Here is a 23,174-nt window from a genome sequence, read left to right as displayed (position 1 = left end):
TTCTAATCATATTACCTAATCATGATTATAATTTTCTCAAACTTCCAAACAAAATATAAAAAATAATTCAACGTATTTTTCAAATGATCTCTAAACAAAAATAATATTATAAATTATATTATAACAATATTTTATCTTTAAGATATTTTTATTCAACTTTAAACTCTCAATTTTCTAGAATTACTTCCAGAATTTAAATTACACCACCTTTTATTATATATTTTACCTAATCCCACTCAAAACATATAGGAAAAATATAGTTACAAGCATAATTGTGTACTAATTTGTGCACCAATGTGATGTGATTGGTCAAAAAGTAGATTTTATTAAAAATAGTGTTAATTTAAATTTTAAGTATGAATAAATTAGTATTGGTACACAGATTAGTACGCAACTGTGCTTGTATGTAGCAAAATTCAAACATATAAATATCTACTATATCTATAAGTGCCAATGTAGGAGAAAATCGGGGAGGATTATATTATGTTTTACATATTTTTATTCCGATTTTGCCCCTATTTTGATTCGTAAATTGCATTCTGTTCGTTTTTTTTTTTTTTTTTTTTTGGCTGACCAACGTTTTGTGGGAGGATTTTATTTTGTTTCAAACATTTTTATTCCGATTTTTTTGATTTCTAAATGAAAAAATCTAATTACAAATATAACTTCACACTGCCTACCGTACCAGTATAATATGATTAGTCATAAAATAAATTTTATCAAAATCAATATTAATTTAAATTTTAAATATAAAAAAATAATATTAATACGCCACTTGCAAAACTCTTCCTAAATTGCATTCTATTGTTTTTTTCCCCTTCTTTTGCCGATTATGTCCCTGTTGGTTTTCCTGGTTGTTCTGCCGCTAGGTTGAAAAACCATTACATGATTCCAGGTACAACAACGAAGCAGACGTGTAAAATTTTTAAATTTCAACAGCTTTGCAGAATAAGATTTGATGACACGATTGCAAAAGAATATGCACGTGTTTATACTAGGATTTAATTTGCCACTTGGTGTAAACGTTTTATCTTCTGCTCTCACAATTTCTACTGCCACTTCTTGTTGTCTTCCTTTCTTCCTCGCTTTTACACACAAAATTTTCGGTGGTTTTCAAGTTAGTCTTCGACCTTCAGGATCTCAGCATTTCTTGGGTATGGTTTTCGCTTCTTCTTCTTCTTCTTCTTCTTCTTCTTCTTCTTCTTTTTAATTTAAAATCTGGGTTGGGGATGTGTGAATTTGTACAGTATGATAAAATAGATGTGTACATAAAAAATCTTTGAACTTCAATAGCTTGGGTAAAAAATTTAAAACATAATAAAATAGATGTGTGAAATTGCCCCTATACCATTTGAGAATATCTCTAGCTTAAGCCGCAAGCTTATGGTTTGCTGTGCGTTTTCAAATCTTCAGACTTGTAGATCTTTGAAGCTGTGGAAATTGGCTTCTTTGCTACTGAATTTTGGCATCAGCTAGGTACGTATCTCTCTGCTTCTTCTTGCAAGTTTTAATAAGTTACTGTTTACTGAATACTTTCTTTGGACACAATGGTTAGATGTAAAAAATAAACAGTCCATGAAAATTTAAGAAAAACGTAAATCTTACACCTAAATCCAATCATCATCTTCACACTTAAATCCGACTATAAGATTACACAGAAACACAGATCTGTAAGAATGGTGTGGATTGTTAAATATATCGGTTCATAAGAAAGTTGCTTTTCAGAGGGTTTGAGAAACAATAACAAAAAACTTCCTCAGCTTCTCAAATGACAACCAAAAAACTTGAAAAATGAAAAAAGCAAAACCAAAAAATAAAGATGTGAAGAAGAAAGCCATCGGCAAGAACTCTACACCGTCCGCATGCATGAAAAACCACGTCAGAATCAAACAAAACCATACGGATATACATGACGGGTAAAAAAAAAAAAAAAAAAAAAACCCAAACACAGAAGAAATGATTTCCCTCAAACAACTTATGTGAAGTTTTCTGGTTTCTCGGCGTTTGAATTTCTACACTATGATCAAATAAAATAGAAGATGCGCATATGCATGGCAAAAATATACACCCAAACAGAGTGCCTCAATACACAGACGAAATGGCAAAAATAGATGTCTGGGCGTTTAAACATATATACCCAAACATATATGTAGACATGCAACTCAAAAAACAGAAAATCAAAACCAACAGAAGAAGAAAACAAAATATATTAATTGTCTTCTATAAGTCGGTATGCTTTCTATTTTTATTTTTTGCTCTCAGTTGAAGATGTCTTGATTTCCAGATTATGATCAAATACATGACACAAATATGCATGACAGGAAAAAAAAAATGCCAAACAGAGTCAACATAGAGAGAACAGAAGAGATTTGAATGGCCTTCTTCAACTTAGATCTAGATTAACAGATGAATCCTCTAATCAATTTACACCCTACTTCCAAATCTTCTATATAACCCCAAAAGATACGGAAGTAAATGAAGAAATAAAAAATCCCAACTTTCCGTGGATTTTTACAAAATCGTAAGAATTTTGAATCGAAGAACAACAAGATGGAATGAATTTCTGAAGCTGCCCTTAAGATTTAGATCCCACCGAGAGAAAAGAAATGAATTCTTCACAAAAAACTCTAGCAGTCACAAGAAAGAAAAAAAAAAATTTTGCATCCAACCGATTCACAAACCTTACCAAAAAAAAACCGATTCTGAGGAACACATCCAACAACCACATTTACATCCAACAAAGAGAGAAATAAAAAACCCACACACAGCAGTGGTCGTCCTCTTCATCGGGGCTTGCGGTCGTCGGTAAGGTGATGGTGAAAGTATAAGGAAGAGAGACAGAGAGGGAAAAGGCCAGAGACAGAGAAAGAGAAGATGGAGAAATGGGGTGAGGGAAAGAGAGGATCTTGAGAAATAGAAGGTTTCGCGCGGGGGGCCGGGGGGGGGGGGGGGGGGGGGGGGGGGTAGAGAGAGAGAGAGAGAGAGAAGCGGAGTCTTTCTGTCGGAGAGAGAAAAGGCATGAGTTTTAGGCATCTTGTGAAGTGAAGGTGGACGGTGGAGATTTGAGTGTAGAGAGATATTTTCTTCAAATAACACACTGATGGCTAGGATTAAGCACAATATTATCAATAAAAAAAAGTAATATTCATAATATTATGAATAAAGTTACTAAAACCCATTAATAAAAAATTTCATTTGTTTTAATAATTTATTCAGTTAAATTTTTCATTCTTTTTTTTATAAATTTTTATTGAATAAATAAATTTTATTGAATTAATTTTTTTATATATTTTTATTAAATAAATAAAAGTATTAAAAAATTTGAAATTAATGAAAATGTTAATGTTCTTACTAATATTATTGCTTATGGATAATAAAACAAATAATAGTTCTCTTAATATTTAATTCTATTTAATTTATACTTTAATAATTTATCCAACATTATTCATAGTATTCCTGAAGTTCAAAAATTCTTACTGAGCTGCTTTGTTTAAATTTACTAATATAATGTCCACGTTTAGAATTAAAACATTATATATTTAATTATATTCTTAGAACCTAATAACACATAGAAATATAGTTGATTGATAATTTAAATCAACTCATATATCTATTACAAAGTAAATAATATGTTCCAATTTATTGTATTTATTATTTTTTTAATATGTTAATATAGTTAAGCTCAATAAATATAATTATATTTTTTAAAACATATTTTTTTTAAATAAATATAAACAAAATTCTGTCGACTTATACTTAAAAATTTGAAATATAACAAAATTAGTCAACTAGGCAAATTTGCAATGCACGTTACTCTTACTAATATATATATAAATGTGTAGTAGTACTTGTAACCCACAATCTCTCAAAATTCACATCGCTCGTACGTAGATTAATTAGTACTCTTTGAGGATTCTAAATTTTGCAGCAAAAGGTAATGTCCACATCCCACTCAAAACATATATATATTTCAAATCCTCACTCATTCTCCTCTCTATTTCAAACACACCTCATCTCCTCGTCTATCTAAACGAGCCAAAGTCCTTACCAAATTTTGAAGTTTTTATCATTAATTCCAATATTAAATACGTACCCACTTAGTCATATCATGATATTAATTATCCAAACTACTCCAATTTAATCAATCATGCTCACTTTATACCTTTAATTCGTTTGACGTACAGCTAATTCTAAACCTGAGTAGTACTGGTTTGATGCAATCATGATCAGATCAAGTGGATATGCATGGTGCATGCATGCTTTAATGACGAACCAAACCTGGATCGAGACCTTTCGCCATTAATATCATAATGCATGTGGTGACTAACAAATGGGTCATGTTAATCAAAATTAAACAAAAACCTGATGGCCGAAGCATGCATGCATTGAACGGGCCGGACTGATAAAACATATCCTGCATGCAGATTTCATGCATGGATGTTATATATATATCAATCCCCAACACAAACGATAACTTCCGACTCTTTCATGACACCATGGCGGCCGGGTCGACTTATTTTGACTCCAGTACTCGATCAGGGGTGAAGAGGCAATTAATTAAAGCTTAAGGTCTAAAAACTCCCGACTGATCATCGATCTGTGGCAAAATGTTATCCCATATATATCTGGGCGGACATGTATAGTATGATATCATGTATATAGATGAACCATTCACTACCCAAATCCGCTTGTTTAGGTCCATAACATGACAATTAAGCTAGACCTAGCTAGAGAGCAAAAAGATCACGGACTACTTCATCAAGTTCGATCGATGTAATTGGGAATGTAGCTAGCTAGTCATGGTGAAAGGTTGGAAGAAACAATATGGGACATGTTGGATTCATCAAGAATAGGCAGAAGTACTACAAAGGGATCGGCTTTGAGACTATCCGTATTGAGGATATATGCCACTTATGGGCATGAGTTTGCAACTCAATTGGGCGCGCAACGTGTTCATAATTGGCAAGGGGACAAAGTCACAAAGCCATGGGGTATACCTTCTTCAGACTGAGGGTATTATAACTATTAAGTTATGATCTATCATTGAGAAAGTGCGCGTAAATTAGAATATGCTTAATCGAAGCCAAAGCATCATGCATGATGATCTGCCGCATTAAAAAATCTGGGAAAACAATATTATTCAAAGGTTTAAAAATGACTTGAGTTTATAGTTATTTTGTAGTTTGATCTTGGAAATACTGTCCATTTTTTTGTCCTACTACTGAGTTGGGGTTGGGTTTGATTTTAATTTTCCTTTTTAATCCATATAGGAGAGGTAATTACAATTCTTGATAATTTTTTGTATTTAACAATGGCCAAAGATTCTAAAATGTAATCAAGGTATTCCTTCGGGCACAGTACTAAGCAAGGACATATAAATAAAATTATGGGAATATCGTTCTTTTTCTTTTTATTTTTCTTTTTTTACAATATATTTTTAGACTCTATGCATTATTACGGGTTCTTACCAAATTTGACCAAGCTCATAGTCATCTTAAATGTTACAGTAGTTATAATTAGGAATGATAATATGTGATACAATTCGTGAACTCAACATGACATGAAATAATTATAGCGGGTTTGAATTCAATGTTAATGAGTTTAAGTCCAAACGGATTGACTCATTAAGACACAATTTATAAACGGGTCAATAATGGATCAATTCGTTTAATTCGAAATCAACTCATTTTGACTCATTTATATTTTATTTTAAAATCACAATTTTATTATTGTTGGGATTATAATATTGGTTTTATTATATGTTACAATTTAAAAAATATTAATATTTTTTGTTAGTAGATAGTCTTTTTTTTTTTTAAGATATTGTAGTTATTAATAAATATAGATTTTAACTTTTATGTAAAACTATGTTAATTAAATCAAATGAATTATGCGTGTTAGTTCAACCTATATACATAAATGAGTTTAAATAGATCATGTTGTGTTGACCTATTTTTAATTCATTATTAAATGAGTTAAAAGAGATAATACAACATGACCCTAGCATTTATCTAAATAAGTTGGTTAATTAGGATTTAACAAGTTTGGCTTAATGAATTAGGTTCATATTAATGAATATAGTCAAGTGTTCATAATTCGAACACTGCTCAAAAACACTAATTGCTACCCCTAGATAATTGAGAAATTCGTACACATTGCGCGAGTTCGCGACTAAAAAAATTAACAAATTATAATTCTTCTCGCAGAACTATGAATTGACAATAAGTTTTTCTTATTTGGAGACTGATTCTTCCCCAAGAAACCTCATAGATATGGTTGCCTTCTTTCGCGCTTAACCAGCTATGAGCTATATATATATATATGGTCACCCTTCAGTACTACTTCCTCACTCACCAGTATTACTTCTTCCTTGGATTTTTTTGATATTCAGCAGTTTGAAGAGTTAAGACATCTTTTTTCTGAAGCCTAAACCTCGATTTAGTTCTCTATTTTTTGTGGTTTTTTCTCACATGGACACCACGATGATCATGGCCGGCATGCTAGATTCATGCAAACCCTGCGACAACGACGTGGCCTGCCCTCCCGGCCTGAACGGCACGGCCCCGATTCAAAACACACATCCTCCACCCTTTATGGCGTCCTCCGAGGCGACCCTCGGCCGCCACCTTGCTCATCGGCTTGTTCAGATCGGCGTCGACAATGTGTTCTCTGTCCCCCGTGACTTTAACCTCACCCTTCTCGACCACCTCCTTGCCGAGCCTGGTCTCAACAACGTTGGGTGCTGCAATGAACTCAATGCTGGATATGCGGCCGATGGCTACGCCAGGGCTCGAGGGGTCGGTGCATGCGTTGTCACGTTCACTGTGGGCGGCCTTAGTGTTCTCAATGCTATTGCTGGAGCGTACAGTGAGAATCTTCCAGTTATTTGTATTGTTGGTGGCCCGAATTCAAACGATTTTGGGACAAACAGAATTCTTCACCATACCATTGGGTCACCGGATTTCAGCCAAGAACTGCAATGCTTCAAGCCTGTCACTTGCTTTCAGGTAAGCAATATTAATTTATCTTTTTTCATTGCATCGGAAGTAGGGTTCTAGCATGCCATGCCATTGAACCTTTTAATTCTGTTTTACTAAAATTTCAATTGAAAATGAGAAGTTTTTTCTTTTCTGAATACTGAGTAATGATAAAGTTTACCCGGTTGTGTTTTGGTAATGCGGTCATGGCTATATATGGCCATTTTTGTGCTATAGGCTGTAGTGACTGACTTGGAAGGCGCACACGAACTGATTGATGGAGCCATCTCTACTGCTTTGAAAGAAAGCAAGCCTGTCTACATCAGCATCAGCTGCAACTTGCCTGGCATCCCTCATCCAACTTTTAGCGGGGAGCCTACTCCATTTGCTTTGTCACCCAGGTACGTAAAAACTTGATCTGCTACCTCCCAAATTCTTTTTTGGTTTTGAGAAACTAGTATATTGATATATAGCAAGTTGCTGTTTTTTGGTTTTTGGTTCAGAGATATATGGATAGCAGCTAATGTTTGCGGTTTTGTTGGGATCTATTTACACAGATTGAGTAACAAAATGGGGCTAGAAGCGGCCGTCAAGGCGACAGCCGCCTTCTTGAACAAGGCAGTCAAGCCAGTCATGGTGGGTGGGCCGAAACTCCGAGTGGCAAAGGCTTGTGAAGCCTTTGTTGAATTGGCCGATGCTTGTGGCTATGCCTTTTCCGTGATGCCATCAGCAAAAGGGCTGGTACCGGAGAGCCACCCCCACTTTATTGGGACATATTGGGGTGCAATAAGCACTGCCTTCTGTGCTGAGATTGTAGAATCTGCTGATGCATATCTGTTTGCTGGGCCAATCTTCAATGACTGCAGCTCTTGTGGCTACTCCCTCCTCCTCAAGAAGGAGAAGGCAATCATTGTGCAACCTGATCGTGTAATTGTCGCCAACGGCCCCACTTTCGGGTGTGTCCTAATGAAGGACTTCCTTCAGGCACTCTCAATTAATAGACTAAACCCCAACACGACAGCTTATGAAAACTACCACAGGATCTATATCCCAGAAGGTCTTCCTCTTAAAAGCCAGCCTAAGGAGCCATTGAGGGTTAATATTCTGTTTCAGCATATACAGAATATGCTCTCAAGCGACACTACTGTAATTTCTGAGACAGGAGATTCCTGGTTTAATTGCCAGAAACTAAAACTACCAGAAGGATGTGGGTAATTAAGCAACAAAGTCTCTAGCACGTTTGTTTGGTTTTAATCGAGTTTTATAAACATTAATCTGAATACAAAAGTACTTGGTGTTCATTGCAGGTATGAACTCCAGATGCAGTATGGTTCAATCGGGTGGTCTGTTGGTGCAACGCTCGGTTATGCTCAATCAGTACCAAATAAACGTGTCATTGCTTGCATTGGTGATGGGAGCTTCCAGGTTAATTAATTAGGGGTGAGTTCGGTCCGATCTGGGGAGGTTTTACGGACTGGACTAGACTTATTCGATTCAGGGTTTTCCCACCCTAGACCGGACCGAACTCTCTAAGGGTCGGGACGGTCCAGTCCGGTCCGGTCGGTCCATTTGGTCCACGGTTGATTTTTTTTTTTTTAATTTCTATGACATTTTGTTTAATACTTATGTAATTATATTGTGATATATTTAATATATATAGTATACTATTATATATATTAATATATATTAGTAAATGCTAATACTATTAATCTATTAGTATATAGTAAATTAGTAATAGTTATTAACTTATTTGCTATAACTAATAATACACTAGTACTAATACTATAACTAATAATTAAATGTAATAATAGTAATACTATATGTAATATACTAGTATTACTATATCTCTTCAAACACCACACATTTATTAATACTCTATGTCATACTATATTAAATAATAGTAATACTCTTATTACTAATACTGTATGTAGTTATATTAAATACTATATTACTAATACTCTATGCAGTTATAGTGATTTAATACTATCATATTACATATTAAGTTAACTATACTAATACATTATAAATTTATACATATATGATATATTATAATATATACCATAACTCTTATAATATGTTAATATGTTAATATATACTAGTATTATATATTATAGTTAATAGCTATACATTAAATAGTATAATAATACATTGATACTAAATATATATATTTATAGACTTATGATTTAGTTATTATGAATTTACGATTAGTATAACTATATAATAGTATTTGTATTAGACTATTAGTAATTTAATATAGCTATATTATATTAGTAATATTAGTTATGTTGAATTAATCAGTTAGTATAACTATTTTCTACATTATTATTATTAATAATATTAGTATTAGTTATAGCCATATAACCTATATTAGACTTAAGAGTCTTAGACTATATAATAGTATTAGTATTACTTATAGTATTTAATATAACTATATAGTCTATATTAGTATAAGTATAACTATAGTATATTATAATATTAGATTATTAGTATTATTTTTTTTAATACCATATTAGACTATTAGTATTAGTATAGATATTAGTATTAGTAAAAAATTATCTAATTAATTTACAAAATTATTTATATAAATTATATTTTTATTTTTCATTCGGTCTGGTCCGGTCAGGCCCGGGGTGGAAAATTCCTGGACAGGGACAGGACCGAAACTCCTTCGGTCCTCCCAAAATTGGACTGGACCGGACTAGATCCAATTCCGTCCAGTTCGGTCCAGTCTAAAAATGTCCGGTCTGGACCGGCCGATACTCACCCCTATTAATTATCATGATGTTTCCAATATAAATCCAAAATAGGAATTTGAATGATGGACTCTAAGCTATAATATGGTTAATTAAAATCCTTTGATTTAAAATCTCGTATTACCTTTTGCGAAATTGGGTAATTCAAACAAATTAAGAAGAAAATGAAGATTCTCTAATTATGATCTTCAGATGACTGGACAAGAGGTCTCAACAATAATACAATGTGGCCAAAAGAGCATCATCTTCTTAATAAACAATGGTGGATACACCTCAGAAGTCGAGATCCATGATGGGCCTTACAACGTGATCAAGAACTGGAACTACACTGGATTGGTGGATGCAATACATAATGGGAATGGAAAGTGCTGTACAAAAAAGGTAAGAAGTATATATATGTGTTTACTGATTATTTCAACAGTGATCTGCATGTGTTGTGAATTTAACAAATTCCCATGACATTCTTAATTAATTCATTGATCATCAGGTTTATTGCGAAGAGGAGCTTATTGAAGCAATTGAAACAGCTACACGGAAGAAAGACTGCTTCTTCTTCATAGAAGTGATTGTGCACAAAGATGATACCAGCAAAGAGTTGCTGGGATTGGGGCCCAGGATCAGTGCAGTCAATAGTCGCCCACCAAATCCTCAATGAGAAATTAGACAAACCTGCTGATCCAAGGTTTGAGATTACAAATAAGAGCATAAATCTTATTATTTTTGTCTCAAACGAGTTTGCTTTAGGTTAATTAGTAATAAGCTTTCATTTTATGGTCAGCTAAGGATATATATAGATCATTTACTGAAAGGCTCTTGAACCCTAGAGATAATGTCTGGTTTAAGCTATATATGCTTTGATATGTTCCAATATAATCGATGTGGGATCTTTGTTTATATTTTGTGTGGAAAACTGATCCTTTTTTTCTTCTTCATTTTAATCAAAACTGGTTGACTAATCAACCACATAATGCTTGGATGGGATAGAGAGTGTGTTACAATAGAGACTGTAATGGGACGTGACAATTAGGGATGTAACCGGTCTAGTTCGGTCTAGTTTTGGATAAAATTTAAGGCCAAACTGGTATACCGGTTTTATATTTTCAAAAACCGATTACGCACCAGTTATTCTTCTAAACCAGTACTTCCGATTTTACCGGTTACGGTTCTGGTCCGGTTTTTCAATTTTAATATATTAAGTATATTAGTATTACTAATGTATTTTTCAAAAGAAATATATTGAGAATTTATCAAGAAATAAAATGTATTTAATATAGATATTTTATATATAAAACATATGATCAAATAAATATTTATGTTTAAGATTAAAATATTATGTTATAAATTATAATATATTATTTCATATATAATTATATATTATATATAATATGTGAACCGGTCCGGTCCGATGTTGGAAAATATAAAATCGATTTCGGACCAGATTTGTCCGGTTTTTAAAATAAAGGAACCGATTTCAAACTGAATCGATCAAAAATCGGACTAAACCAACCGGCCCAATCTAGGGGCAATTTTTTAATTTTTCGGTTTATTCTTGCACCCCTAGTGACAATGAATACTAAGTTCTAACTGATGATTGTAATGTGATGAATAGCTCGGGTTCTGTTACGCAGCTCATGAGCTAAGCTCTCAGGGGCATGTTTGGACTAGTTTCTTCAAGCCTAATGAAGCCTGACTTTTCACCAGCCCCTGTTAGGTCTATCCCATGACTTTGACCTGTCTTCTAAAACTTTTAAATATGTTTTTCCAAGTCCTAGAGTTCCCAAACCTAAATATATATATATATATATAGAGAGAGAGAGAGAGAGAGAGAGAGAGAGAGAGAGAGAGAGAGAGAGAGATACCCATATGTATCTTACATTTTATCATTTTCAATCATATTTATTTGATATCACTCGGAACGTGCCATATCAACCGGTGAAAGAAAAAATGTTTTGCATTTCGGCTAATAACAACTCCTCGTAAACCTTAATTTTACTCCTCCTGGTCTGCCAGAATGGGGGCTTAAGGTCAAGATTGGGGTGATGAACTCTCCTAACTCGATAGGGCAGCAAGAACTCAATGTTTCTATCTTCCAATTGAACAGTCTTGCCACAGAAATTTACTTACTAGTACAATAATGCTTGGTGGGGGCAGTTCGAATGATTCTAATCAAAGGATTCAATGAAGCATCTGTCATGGATGTTTCTCACAATTTAATCCAGACTTGCAAGGATTGCTCTGATTGTCTATGCAACTACATGAGTATGCTTTTGATTCTAACATTCTAGATTTTTTTTCCTGCATTTCTAACCAGAAACCTACCCTTTTGAAGCCATATGGGCCTGCAAACATGTCAGGCATGCCAAAATGTGACCCTGATGATCTGGAGCGAGATATATACATACATATATATATATATATATATATATGCAGGTTTAAAGATAGATAATGATATCCCTAGAGGTTCTGAGTTTTACGTAGTCAAAACAAATTCCACTTGATATGTTAAAGAACATGCAATCAATAATGTAATGGGCAATTAGGATTTGAATGGACGGCAACCACCTCAATAAATATCACAGCCTTGCGTTGTACGTGGTGTCAGGAGGATAACAACGACTGCAAGATCAATATTGTTCTTTGATTAAACTGTGGCTGATTAGTTTCCCTTTGTCTTGGGGCATAGACCACAACTATATCTGAAATACCCACTACAGAACTTTCTCCTCGTTGACACCCCCCACCCACCTTTTCCTCTGGGCTATTTATATATTTTCCTATTATTATTTGTAATATTCAAATATTACTAATATTAGAGGTTCTTGGCCTTTATAATGATTTCAAACTACTCTACTCGTAACATAAAATTTAGACTCGTTCTTTCAGAGTATAGATTTCTGTTTGGATTCGGAAAGCATCTCATCTCATCTCATCTCATTATTACAATTTTTTCAAATTTACATACAAAATATAATAAACAATTCAATTTTTTCAAATTCTAAAACAATAATAATATTCTAATAATATTTTATTCAACATTTATCTAAAAACATCTCATCTAATTTCTAAATACAAACCAGTATAAACGTAACTTGAATTTCTTCGAGTCATTCATTACATTATTAGTTCTAAAGGGACCATATTCATATTTGCACCTGCCATCCTTAATACTAATTTTGACCATTTAGCAATCAAGTTGTTAGCCTATCACATGATTACAAGGTTCCCTTGCTAATGGGGAAGTAGTGGGCTAGAGCCTAACAAGACCAAGGGCCCTCCGAAAAGTAAAGGCCGAATTCCAAACCTGCACCAGCTCCTGCTCCATTTAAGACACTTCTGCTTTTCATCTTTCAAAAATCGAAAAGAATATAGTCTTTTAAGGTTGTATCTGTCCTCTAGACCCCAGTAATTGTGCCTCAAACTTGTATTTTCAAGCGAAAGGAGTTGAGTGGCATCGAGCAACCTCTCATTCTATGTTGTTTAAACTTCTTTACCCAATTATTTTTCTGCTGAATTCTCTCTCTGATTCAACTACCACAGAAAGCACAATTTTGCCATCAAATCATTTTTGCCCATCACACTCAAAACAGTTAACCTCCTCATCACATTTATCACTAAAATCCCACCGACAATAAATTAAACTCGTAGTGTAAAAGGTAACAGCCATGTATATATTTAAGGCATTCTTAATCAACAATGATACCAAAGTATAAACCCGGGCAGAGTTTCTGAAAGTGGTGAAAATAGAATAAATAAAAATGGGGAAGGGGCTGAGGGTTGAGGGTTGAGAGCAAACATGAAGCAATTGTCATGAAGATCTCATTCTGGAATATGGTAGGCTGTAATTGTCAGGACCTTCGTCTTTCTTTTTCTTTTACTTTTCACTGTCGGCATCTGTAACTCTTTTACTCTTTTCTTTATTCCCATTGCTTCACAAGCAAGGAATAGCAAAAGCCAACTAAATCCACAGAAACACTGCATCAATTCACATAGATTGCCTTGGGAACATCATAAATAAAACAGCATTGAGCTACTGATTTCAAACAGAGGAAGTTGATAGTATTATGTGAGTCTGTTTCATTTGGTGTGGGACATGAATACAGATTCCTTCAATTGCCTAATTGAAGTAGATAAAGTAGATAGTAGGATTCTATAGAGATAATGAGCCCCGCCTGGGAAATTAATGTTATAACTATTTCTCCTATATGAGACCATGCAATTCAGTCAAAAAATTAAAAATACACCTACGGCGGATGATCCCATCAACGCATTAACATACGCCATTGCTGGGCTTATGGGTCTGTACCGTGACTATTATTGATAGTTGAACGAACGTAAATTGACAAATGGCAGGAACAAAAAGGAAAGAGTTTTGAAGTAAATTCCACAAAATTTTAATGCTGTACTTGACAATATCTTCCGATGAAATTATACCTAGCAAGCGGAGGTAGTCTCTTACCTAAATACAAATTGAAAGAGGAGAAAAAAACAAAGGGCAGCAGCCAACAAAACAATAATTCTCGACATTAAGAGACCAAAACTTGCAAATGTCGACAGCATCCTTGTCTAGACTAATGTACACTAATGCCCAGAGTGCCATTACTAGAATATCCAGGGGCATTTTCTTGAATATCATTCATGAGTCTTAGGTGACATGAAGACCTTGCTTCAAAAGCAAGATCATTGAGATAAAAGGGAAAAGAGAGCAGTTGGGTGCGACTCCTGTGCCTGTGCCATCCTTTTGAGTTAAAGCAGAGCTCGAGAGAATGCCACAAGTGGATGATGATTCAGAGATCAACCTTCTTAAGAAAAAACTTGAAGCCTCTCTGGAAAGAGTTGATTCATTGGAGAAAGAAAACCAAGAGCTAAAACAGGAAGCAAGCCGTCTAAAAGTGCAAATAAGCTCCCTCAGAGCATACAATAATGAGAGGAAGACCATTCTATGGAAGAAGCTGCAGAGCTCCCTGGATGGCAGCTACACAGATGCACCTCAGCACAAACCATCCACTTTGGTCAATGTATCAGAACAAAGTCCAGAAGCAGAAAAATCATGTACCAGAACAGATTTCCCAGAATCAACTGCAGAAAAACCAATAAGGATACCAATTCCACCCCCAAGGCCAAATTCAGTCACTCTCTCTTCGCCGAAGGAAGTCAAAGGAAATAAAGCTCCATCAGCACCAGCACCACCGCCACCACCACTGCCATCCAAGCCGCTAGTTGGGTCAAGAGCAGTGCGCCGTGTGCCAGAGGTGATCGAGTTGTACCGTTCACTAACCAGGAGAGATCCCCAAAAGGAGAACAGAACCAATCCTACAGGGTCTCTGCTAGTTGCCTCCACTAAGAACATGATTGGAGAAATCGAAAACCGCTCAAGATATCTTTCAGCTGTAAGTATGGTTGCACCCTACTCTTACCTTTTAGCTACCGGCCTACCCCCTAAATAATTTCCCCCCTGCTGATATTATACAATCTCCTGATCAGATAAAGTCAGATGTGGAAAGACGTGGGGAATTCATAAAGTTTCTCACTAAAGAGGTAGAGTTTGCAACTTATAGAGATATTTCCGATGTGGAGGCGTTTGTGAAATGGCTAGATGGGGAACTATCTTCATTGGTTGATGAAAGAGCTGTACTGAAGCATTTCCCACAATGGCCAGAACGAAAAGCAGATGCACTAAGGGAAGCAGCTTGCACCTACCGAGATCTGAAGAGCCTTGAATCTGAAGTTTCACGTTTTGTGGACAACCCAAAAGAGCCTTTGACCCAGGCTCTAAGAAGAATACAGACATTGCAAGACAGGCGAGCATGTATATACTGTTATGTTAAAAGTTTGATACTTCGTTCCACATTATACATTAATTCAACCATCTTATTTCAATCAAAAGGTTGGAGCAAAGTATTGACAATATCGATCGGATGAGGGAAAGCACAATCAAGAGATATAGGGATCTCCAGATACCTTGGGTGTGGATGCTGGACACAGGTCTACTTGGTCAGGTACGCATCACATGGTCGATCTTTACCCAAAGCTTAGAGGTTCAACTGATAACAATGGCTTACCAATAATAAAAAGATTTTATAAGCACTAAAATTGAAATTTCGAAGTGGTAAAAATCCATTCATATTTCTTTTAATCAGAAATAGAAATGGAACGCCTGCAATGGAAATTGTCAATTCCATCTCACCAACAATCAATCATGCAAAGTTCTATTAATCAGAAAATTCTGTGACACAATTGTTTGGTGTTAAAAGAAGCCAAAACTTCTTAGCTAAATGATCAATCTAAGATTACTTTTTTTTTTTTTTTTGGATAAGTAATCAAGCCAGGATTACTTAAATGGACAGCAATCTATCGAGTCTATCTCTGTATTCATTTCAATAATCTACACTAGGGTTTCCAGATCGGCCATCAGTTCATATTGGAAAATAACTTGACTTCCACAAAAACCGACAATCATAATAAATGCAAACCCTAACTCTTTTTACTATTTGCAGATGAAACTAAGTTCATTGAAGCTCGCCACGGAATACATGAAAAGGATAGCTAACGAACTGCAGGCTGATGAATGCTCATGTGAAGAGAATCTTAAGCTTCAAGGAGTTCGATATGCATATCGAGTACACCAGGTACAACAGATTCCAAGAAATGAATGGCAACCTTCAATATCTATCTCGCTAACCATCAGAATCTTCAGTTTGCAGGTGGTTTTGATGCAGAGACCATACAAGCATTTGAAAAACTAAAGAAAGCCGGATTGGATAGTGAAAAATGAACGCATGCGTTGCTAAACACCCCGTACAAGTTAGAATATTATAATTGTTCAGTGGTATACTGCAAATCCACTGGCAAGTGAAATATCCTTGCTAGTTTCTTCATGTAAGTTTTTCAATGATTACATATATGGGTATATATTTTAGACAAGGGTAAGTTCCATTGGTTACTGACTTGAGTACCAACATAAGTTCCGTTGATTGCCAACCTCGTTACCAAACCCTACGATAATACACGATCAATGCTGTGGCAAACATTGGTAACCTTAAAGCTGATGAAGCGAATCCTTCCTATCTGTTTTGGTACACATATTACATCTGCAAAAATATTACCATTCATTTTACATGGAATCTTTTACTAATGGCTCAAAAATGTTAGAGATCCATTCCTTGGCTGCCTAGGAAGTCTTTAACCACCAAAAATAAATGAATAAATAAAATGTGGAAACCATATTTTCTGTTTTGGTACACATATTACATCTGCAAAAATATTACCATTCATTTTACATGGAATCTTTTACTAATGGCTCAAAAATGTTAGAGATCCATTCCTTGGCTGCCTAGGAAGTCTTTAACCACCAAAAATAAATGAATAAATAAAATGTGGAAACCATATTTTCCTTGCAAATGACATTCTATCTTCCTTGCTTAGATTTGCACGGAAAGAGTGCACAGAAATGCTTTCAGGAGAGAGCCATCCGGAATGCTTGTCCGCTAAACATGAAAATTTATGCCAGCCCATCAAACCTCACATTGATCCTAAACCTAACATACAAGTAGTACTACCTATGAGTCGAGCGAAATGGGTTCCCCCCTCCCCCTCTTCTCCTCTCAAACGTGTCTCTCTCTCAGACTCTAGGGATCAAATCCGGCAAAACAAAATTGCAGATATTATAACTTTTACGCCATCACAAATAACTAACTAGTGAGTCAAAATAATAATACATCAAACCAATCGCATTCACAGAAATAATACCTACCAAACTTTACCATAATAAATTAGCAACGTCAATATCACATAACCATCTCATAAATGCAAAATCAAACGCTCAAATGAGTCAACCACTACGTCAGGACATATAAATTAGAAAACAAAAACGTTACGAGAAATTTCCTCAAGCAGACGTAAATGACAGCTAAGAAATCAGAAAAGGCAGACAGTAAGATCCTAAAGCTCGTAAAGGGCTCGAGTGAGAAATGATCCCCGTCGATCTGCTTCTACTTGGATCTCTGCCTCATCTTTCGGCGTTTCCTCTTCAATCTCCTCATACGCTTCTTCTTCCACTGAAGAAAAAAATACACGGCCACCGTTGTAATTTAGCGCAGCGGAAATTATTTTGACAATTAAAATTATTTCTACATAGTTCGATTGTTACCTTGGCTCTCATGGTGACACAGTGAGAGAGAGACCCTGAACTCCGCCTGCCAAAACCCTAGATAACTCTGCGCAGTCGAGGAAAACGAAGACCGCCTTACAAGTGGGATTGCCGTGGCTTAGCGTTATTTATATGCAAGACCTACAATTTTAACTGGGCCGGATTTAAAAACGTGGCCTGAATCTGATACAAACTCGAGCGTGGTCACTGGGCCCATCACAATGTGGATCAGCCTATAATGATAAATAACAGTTATATGCAAGTTTTGTACGCTACTTTTAAAAGCGAGTAATATACACCTATAATTATTAAAGATATCAGTTGTATGCAAGTTTTGTACACTCTTTTTAAAAATGAATAATAAATACTTATAATTATTTTACAACTATTTTATAACATATTTTCAAACAACCAATAAAATCATGACACAAGCTTTTACAAGTATAGAAATTGAAGAAGCTCTCAAACAAATGGCTCCTCTAAAATCTTCAAGTCCAAATAGTTATGGAGCTTACTTCTTTCAACACTATTGGAGTATAATTGGAGATGATGTCTGTAATACAGTGCTAAAAGTGTTAAATGGCAAGGTTATGACCTCCTCTTTAACTTTACCCATATTGCTTTAATTCCAATGCTCAAGAAACCCTTGCATGTGAGTGCATTTATGCTTATTAGTTTGTGCAATGTATTATTTAAGATCATTTCTAAAATCATAACAAATAGGCTTTAAAAATTCCTATCGATGATCATTTCTTGTAATCAAAGTGCTCTTATTATTGGAAGATTAATTATTGACATCATCATAATAGCTTATGAGGTGCTCCAAAGTGTGAAAACAAGATAGAAATGCAACATTGGAAGCTTGGCTTTGAAGCTTGATATGTCCAAAGCATATGATAGGATTGAATGGGACCACTTAGAGGCTGTGATGAAGAAAATTGACTTTAAGGAGAAGTTGATAAAAGTAATTATGGAGTGTGTTAGCTTAGTTTCATACTCAGTTCTTGTGAATGGGAAGCCAAGGGATATAATATACCCTACTAAAGCGTTGAGACAAAGTAACCCTGTCTCTCTCCCTACCTTTTCATCCAATATGTAGAAAGTTTAAGTTCTATGATTAATGAAACATAATGTTGTAATGATATTAGAGGTGTGTGTGTGGCAATGGGTGGTTCAAGGATTAATCACTTGGTGTTTACTAATGATTATATCCTATTTTGTAGAGCAACTTTGACATAATAAAGTAAGCTTTAGAATAGAAAGGATCAGGTCAAGTCCTTAACAAACAGAAATCCTCTCTATTTTTCAACTCTAATACAAAGGATAGGCTAAAAATACAGATTGTTCAAGCAGTAAGAGGAGTTGTGTGTGGGAGGTATGAGAAATATCTCGGACTCCCAACAATGGTGGGAATAGCAAAGATCAATACTTTCAGAGACATCAAAGATCAGATATAACAAAAGATTAATAACTAGAAGACTTCATTTTTATCTTATGCAGGAAAAGAAGTTTTAATAAAAGCAGTCCTCTAAGCCACACCTACCTATACCATGAGTGTATTTAGATTACCCAAATTTTTGTGTCAGAAAATCTCTTTTTTGATCTCTAGATTTTGATGGGGAAATAAGGATGAGGAGAAGAAAACACACTAGAAAAGCTGGACAAAGATGGGTGAATCAAAATCAGATAGTGGACTAGGTTTTAGAAACTTTGAGAGTTTCAACAAAACTATGTTTGCCAAAAAATGTTGTAGGCTGTTCCAATTTCCTAATTTATTGGCAGCTAAAGTACTCAAGAATAAATATTTTAAGAAGACTGATCTGTTAGGTGCTGATAAAGTGTTAGGTGCTGATAAAGTGTTAGGATTACATAATTAAGTTGCTTAAGTGAGTGATTTAGTTTATCATAAAAGAGTTGAGCACTTAATTATGCAGCAAATTCTAATACTGGATTCCCAATTGATTGATATCAATATTTTGGTCACAAAAATTCCATATTACTTTTAAAACAGTAAATATTTAAATTATGATACAGGGCATTTATGAAAGATAAAGAAAATAGCTTGAGATCTTAAGGAGCACGTCTGGAGACATTGGCTGGGACGGAAAGCAACAGCAAATAGGCTACAGCACATATGAGTGGGAACCAGCCAATCATGAGAAGGCACAGCGTGAAGCTACGGAAAAAAAAAAAAAAAAAAAACAAAGACAAAAAAAAAAAAAAAACGAGCACTACCAAGCGCACACAAGGGGCAGGGCATGATTGCCTCATGTGCTGGGATGCAAACACGTGAACTGAGAGCTGAAAGTGCAGGAGGCTTAACCAAAATACACTGTGGAAATGAAAGCAACATATCACCACCAAACCTGCATAGCATATCACGCAAAAACAAGATGCAGGAGCTGGGACACAAGGTGCAGAGGAAATCACACACAGACAGAGAGGGGCAGTTTTGAACCCCTACTAGAATTTTTTTTCTTATTTTACTTGCAGTATTATAGGTGGAAGACACATATTTTTTTCCCGTCATTCTCGTTGTATGTTATTTTTGGAAGGAGAGAATTTCATTTGCTTAGTTTCCGTTATCTTTTCACGAGGACCTTTTTTTTTTTTTTTTCTTTTTAGTTGTTAGTTTTGTCATTTTCTGGGAAGTTATTTCTCGATTTGAACATTCAGTTAGGTTTTTTTTTTTTTTTTTCCATTCAAGTTTTCATTTACGGCTGGCTCTTCTTTGGTAGTTTTGGTTTTCCTTTTTTGGTTTTACTTTTTTTCTTTTCGTTAGATAGGTTTATTTTTAGTTCTTTGAGTTTTCGTTTCCTCTTTTAGACTTTAATTTCAATTTTAGTTTTCTTTCTTTGGGACACGGCAGCTTTTCATTTATTTTTCATTTTTGCTGGGTTTTTATTTTTCAGTAATCATTACTCTGGCTGGTGCGGCGTCAGCTTCATTTTCATCCTTAGTTTTAGTTTTCATTTTGGAGACAGTGTTTTGTTAGGTTTCAATTCTTTTCTCTCGACTCGATTTTGCTTGGTTTTCTTTTCTTATCTAGGCGTAATTTTTTTGGTTCTAAATCTCAATTTTGGGTAGCGTTTCCTTTTTCATTTCAGTTTGTTAGTCTGGTCTTCATTTTTTTCCTTGGTTTTTATTTGTTCAGTTTTCTTTCTTCTGCACTGGGGCTGCTGCTCGTTTTATTTTCTTGGGTCCTTATTTTCTTGTACTGTGGCGTGCGGGTAGCGTTTTGCATGTTTCAATTTCCTGACTATATTTTGAAAGTTATTTTTGCATTATAGGATATTATCCCATTTAGATTTTTTTTACTCTCAGATAATATGATGGCTTTATTTAGACTAATTTTTGCTGCTAAAAATATCATGTGTAGCTAGTTTCTAAAACTTGGATTGTGGAATGAGACTTAATTTGTTTTGGGTTCTAGTTTAATGTAATATTTTGTTGATAAATATTGATTTCACTAATTACTAGTCGGATTCGAATTGAAAATATATTGCAGCTCTTGCTCTTAATTTGTTGTTGACGTAAGGCACAACAAAAGTTTGAAAATTATTAAGACTTCTCTCAGTTGATTATAAATGTATGTTTAGCTAGTAAAATAAAGAATCATTTAGGAAAATATTGCAAAACTTGAGCATAATTTTTTATCTTCTGTTTATTAATGCCTTGATTGGAATGTTAATCGAAAAAATTATCTAAAAATCGAAACAAAAATGGTCTCATACCCAACCCAAGTGTTTGTTAATTTGCCTTTTTGATTTAAAACTCTAATTCCAGCTTTGATTAACTTTTTTTTTTTTTGCGAAAATTGAATTTATACTTTTTTTCTTAACCCATCTTCAATATTTTTTACATTGCATTTCACTTTTTTTTTTTTTTTTTATCTTCATCTCTCATAGTCAATACATTTTTTTATAACAAAAATTTCATAAATGTTTTGATTACCCTTTGTCTTTGTGGAATACGATACTGGACTTATCTTTAATACAGTTTGATACTTCTACACTTGTAAGCACATTTGAGACCGAGTCAGGTGCAAAGCAAGGTCAAGGAGCTTAACAAGTCTGGAGAAGTTTGGTTTTGTGCACTAGACTTATTGAAGGAAAACCTTAGAGAGTTAGGGATGGGCAAAATATTAACATTTGGGGATAAAAATGGTTGCAGTCACCAACCTCCTTAATTGTTCAATCTCCTATTAAAACAGTGGAGGCAAGATCCAATGTTAAAGAATTAATCGATAAAAACTTAAGGAGTTGGCAAACTGAGCTTATTGATAAAATTTTTGAGGAAAATGAGACTAAACAGATATGCAGCATGCCTATTAGTAAAATGGGAGGGGTTAATAAAAGGATATAGGGTTACACAAACAATAGCAACTTTTTTGTTAAAAGTGCCTATTATGTGAACTTATGTTATAAATTTGGACCTCCTAAATTCACCCCCCTAAGATCTACTATTTCCAGGAATAACAAGAAAAATAAAGAAATAATAACACTAAGATTTTACGTGGAAACTCTTAAACAGGAAAAAAACCACCAGACCCAAAGAAGAAAAATTCACTATGTGAAAAATACATTTTTCTTTTTTACACAAAAAAGTCAACAAAGGAATTTAACTAAAGTAAAAAATTATTAGATAAACTATTAACTGGTATATTTAAATCAATGAGGCTTAACCTTCTTATATAGGCCTAAGGTCTTTGCTCTCATTCACTTTCTATCCATGAGGGACCAAAGAAAATGAGTAAAAGCCAACAATTTCCACCTTGAAATTTTGACTGGTCCTATAGCCAAGCTCTACCTTAATGAAGATCTTCATAATTTATGCTATCATGTTTCACCATAAAAACATACACAGTCGGAATAAACCAATTCCAAGCATTTTACTTTGACCCATGTCGAAAACAACATTACTGAAAATTTGATTGAGTTGAAATATTATATATCTTATACATTTAGAACCAATATATTTTATTTATTTTATTACATTATTATTGGTTTTATATAAAACAAATGTTAAGATGAATAAATCTAAGTTGTAATTTAAATTGGTTAATAGCATGGTTTATACTTAATTTTAGAACTTATGATTTAATTGAGTAATTTTTCTTTATATGCACAACACATATTTTTATTTTATTTTATTCTTCTTATTTTATTTTATTTATCTTTTTATATGCGGTGGTAAAAAGACATGAAAGTTGGGAGTTATTAAAAGTTATACGCTAGGACTCAAAAAAATTTTTTTTTTCTTATTGGTTTGATGGATGTGCAATAAAAACAAAGTTTT

At 34.3% G+C, this 23,174-nt stretch overlaps 2 protein-coding genes and 2 long non-coding RNA genes across 12 annotated transcripts; 2 read left to right on the top strand and 2 right to left on the bottom strand.

Annotated features, from left to right (window-relative positions):
* Positions 1-894: 894 nt before the first annotated feature.
* Positions 895-2,948, bottom strand: LOC122294483. The gene is made up of 2 exons (XR_006237653.1): positions 1,349-2,948; positions 895-1,218 (listed from the first exon to the last, which is right to left on the bottom strand). It is a non-coding gene; the product is annotated as an uncharacterized LOC122294483 (long non-coding RNA).
* On the top strand, positions 1,021-10,624 carry LOC122294481 (pyruvate decarboxylase 1-like). Of its 8 annotated transcripts, none has more exons than XM_043103249.1 (8): positions 1,021-1,154; positions 1,414-1,476; positions 6,395-7,007; positions 7,215-7,378; positions 7,535-8,188; positions 8,285-8,402; positions 9,923-10,111; positions 10,218-10,624. In XM_043103249.1, exons 3-8 carry the CDS (start codon positions 6,471-6,473, stop codon positions 10,383-10,385), a joined length of 1,830 nt encoding a protein of 609 aa, XP_042959183.1. In that variant the 5' UTR covers positions 1,021-1,154; positions 1,414-1,476; positions 6,395-6,470; the 3' UTR covers positions 10,386-10,624. The 8 variants fall into 8 exon arrangements, with proteins under 8 accessions (XP_042959183.1, XP_042959190.1, XP_042959189.1 ...); XM_043103250.1 differs by having other exon boundaries at positions 1,065-1,154; positions 6,392-7,007; XM_043103251.1 differs by having other exon boundaries at positions 1,066-1,154; positions 6,443-7,007.
* Positions 10,625-14,307: 3,683 nt separating this feature from the next.
* Positions 14,308-16,651, top strand: LOC122295173 (protein CHUP1, chloroplastic-like). 2 transcript variants are annotated; one of them, XM_043104260.1, is made up of 5 exons: positions 14,308-15,117; positions 15,212-15,528; positions 15,615-15,726; positions 16,225-16,356; positions 16,432-16,651. In XM_043104260.1, exons 1-5 carry the CDS (start codon positions 14,494-14,496, stop codon positions 16,471-16,473), a joined length of 1,227 nt encoding a protein of 408 aa, XP_042960194.1. In that variant the 5' UTR covers positions 14,308-14,493; the 3' UTR covers positions 16,474-16,651. The 2 variants fall into 2 exon arrangements, with proteins under 2 accessions (XP_042960194.1, XP_042960193.1); XM_043104259.1 differs by having other exon boundaries at positions 14,316-15,117; positions 16,425-16,651.
* An 809-nt stretch (positions 16,652-17,460) lies between these two features.
* Positions 17,461-18,077, bottom strand: LOC122295174. Its single transcript, XR_006237875.1, has 2 exons — positions 17,877-18,077; positions 17,461-17,784 (listed from the first exon to the last, which is right to left on the bottom strand). It is a non-coding gene; the product is annotated as an uncharacterized LOC122295174 (long non-coding RNA).
* Between the last annotated feature and the right edge of the window lie 5,097 nt (positions 18,078-23,174).

This window comes from Carya illinoinensis, chromosome 14 (assembly GCF_018687715.1).
Source record: "Carya illinoinensis cultivar Pawnee chromosome 14, C.illinoinensisPawnee_v1, whole genome shotgun sequence".
Classification (NCBI taxonomy): domain Eukaryota; kingdom Viridiplantae; phylum Streptophyta; class Magnoliopsida; order Fagales; family Juglandaceae; genus Carya; species Carya illinoinensis.
This window is presented reverse-complemented; position numbering and strand designations above follow the sequence as displayed.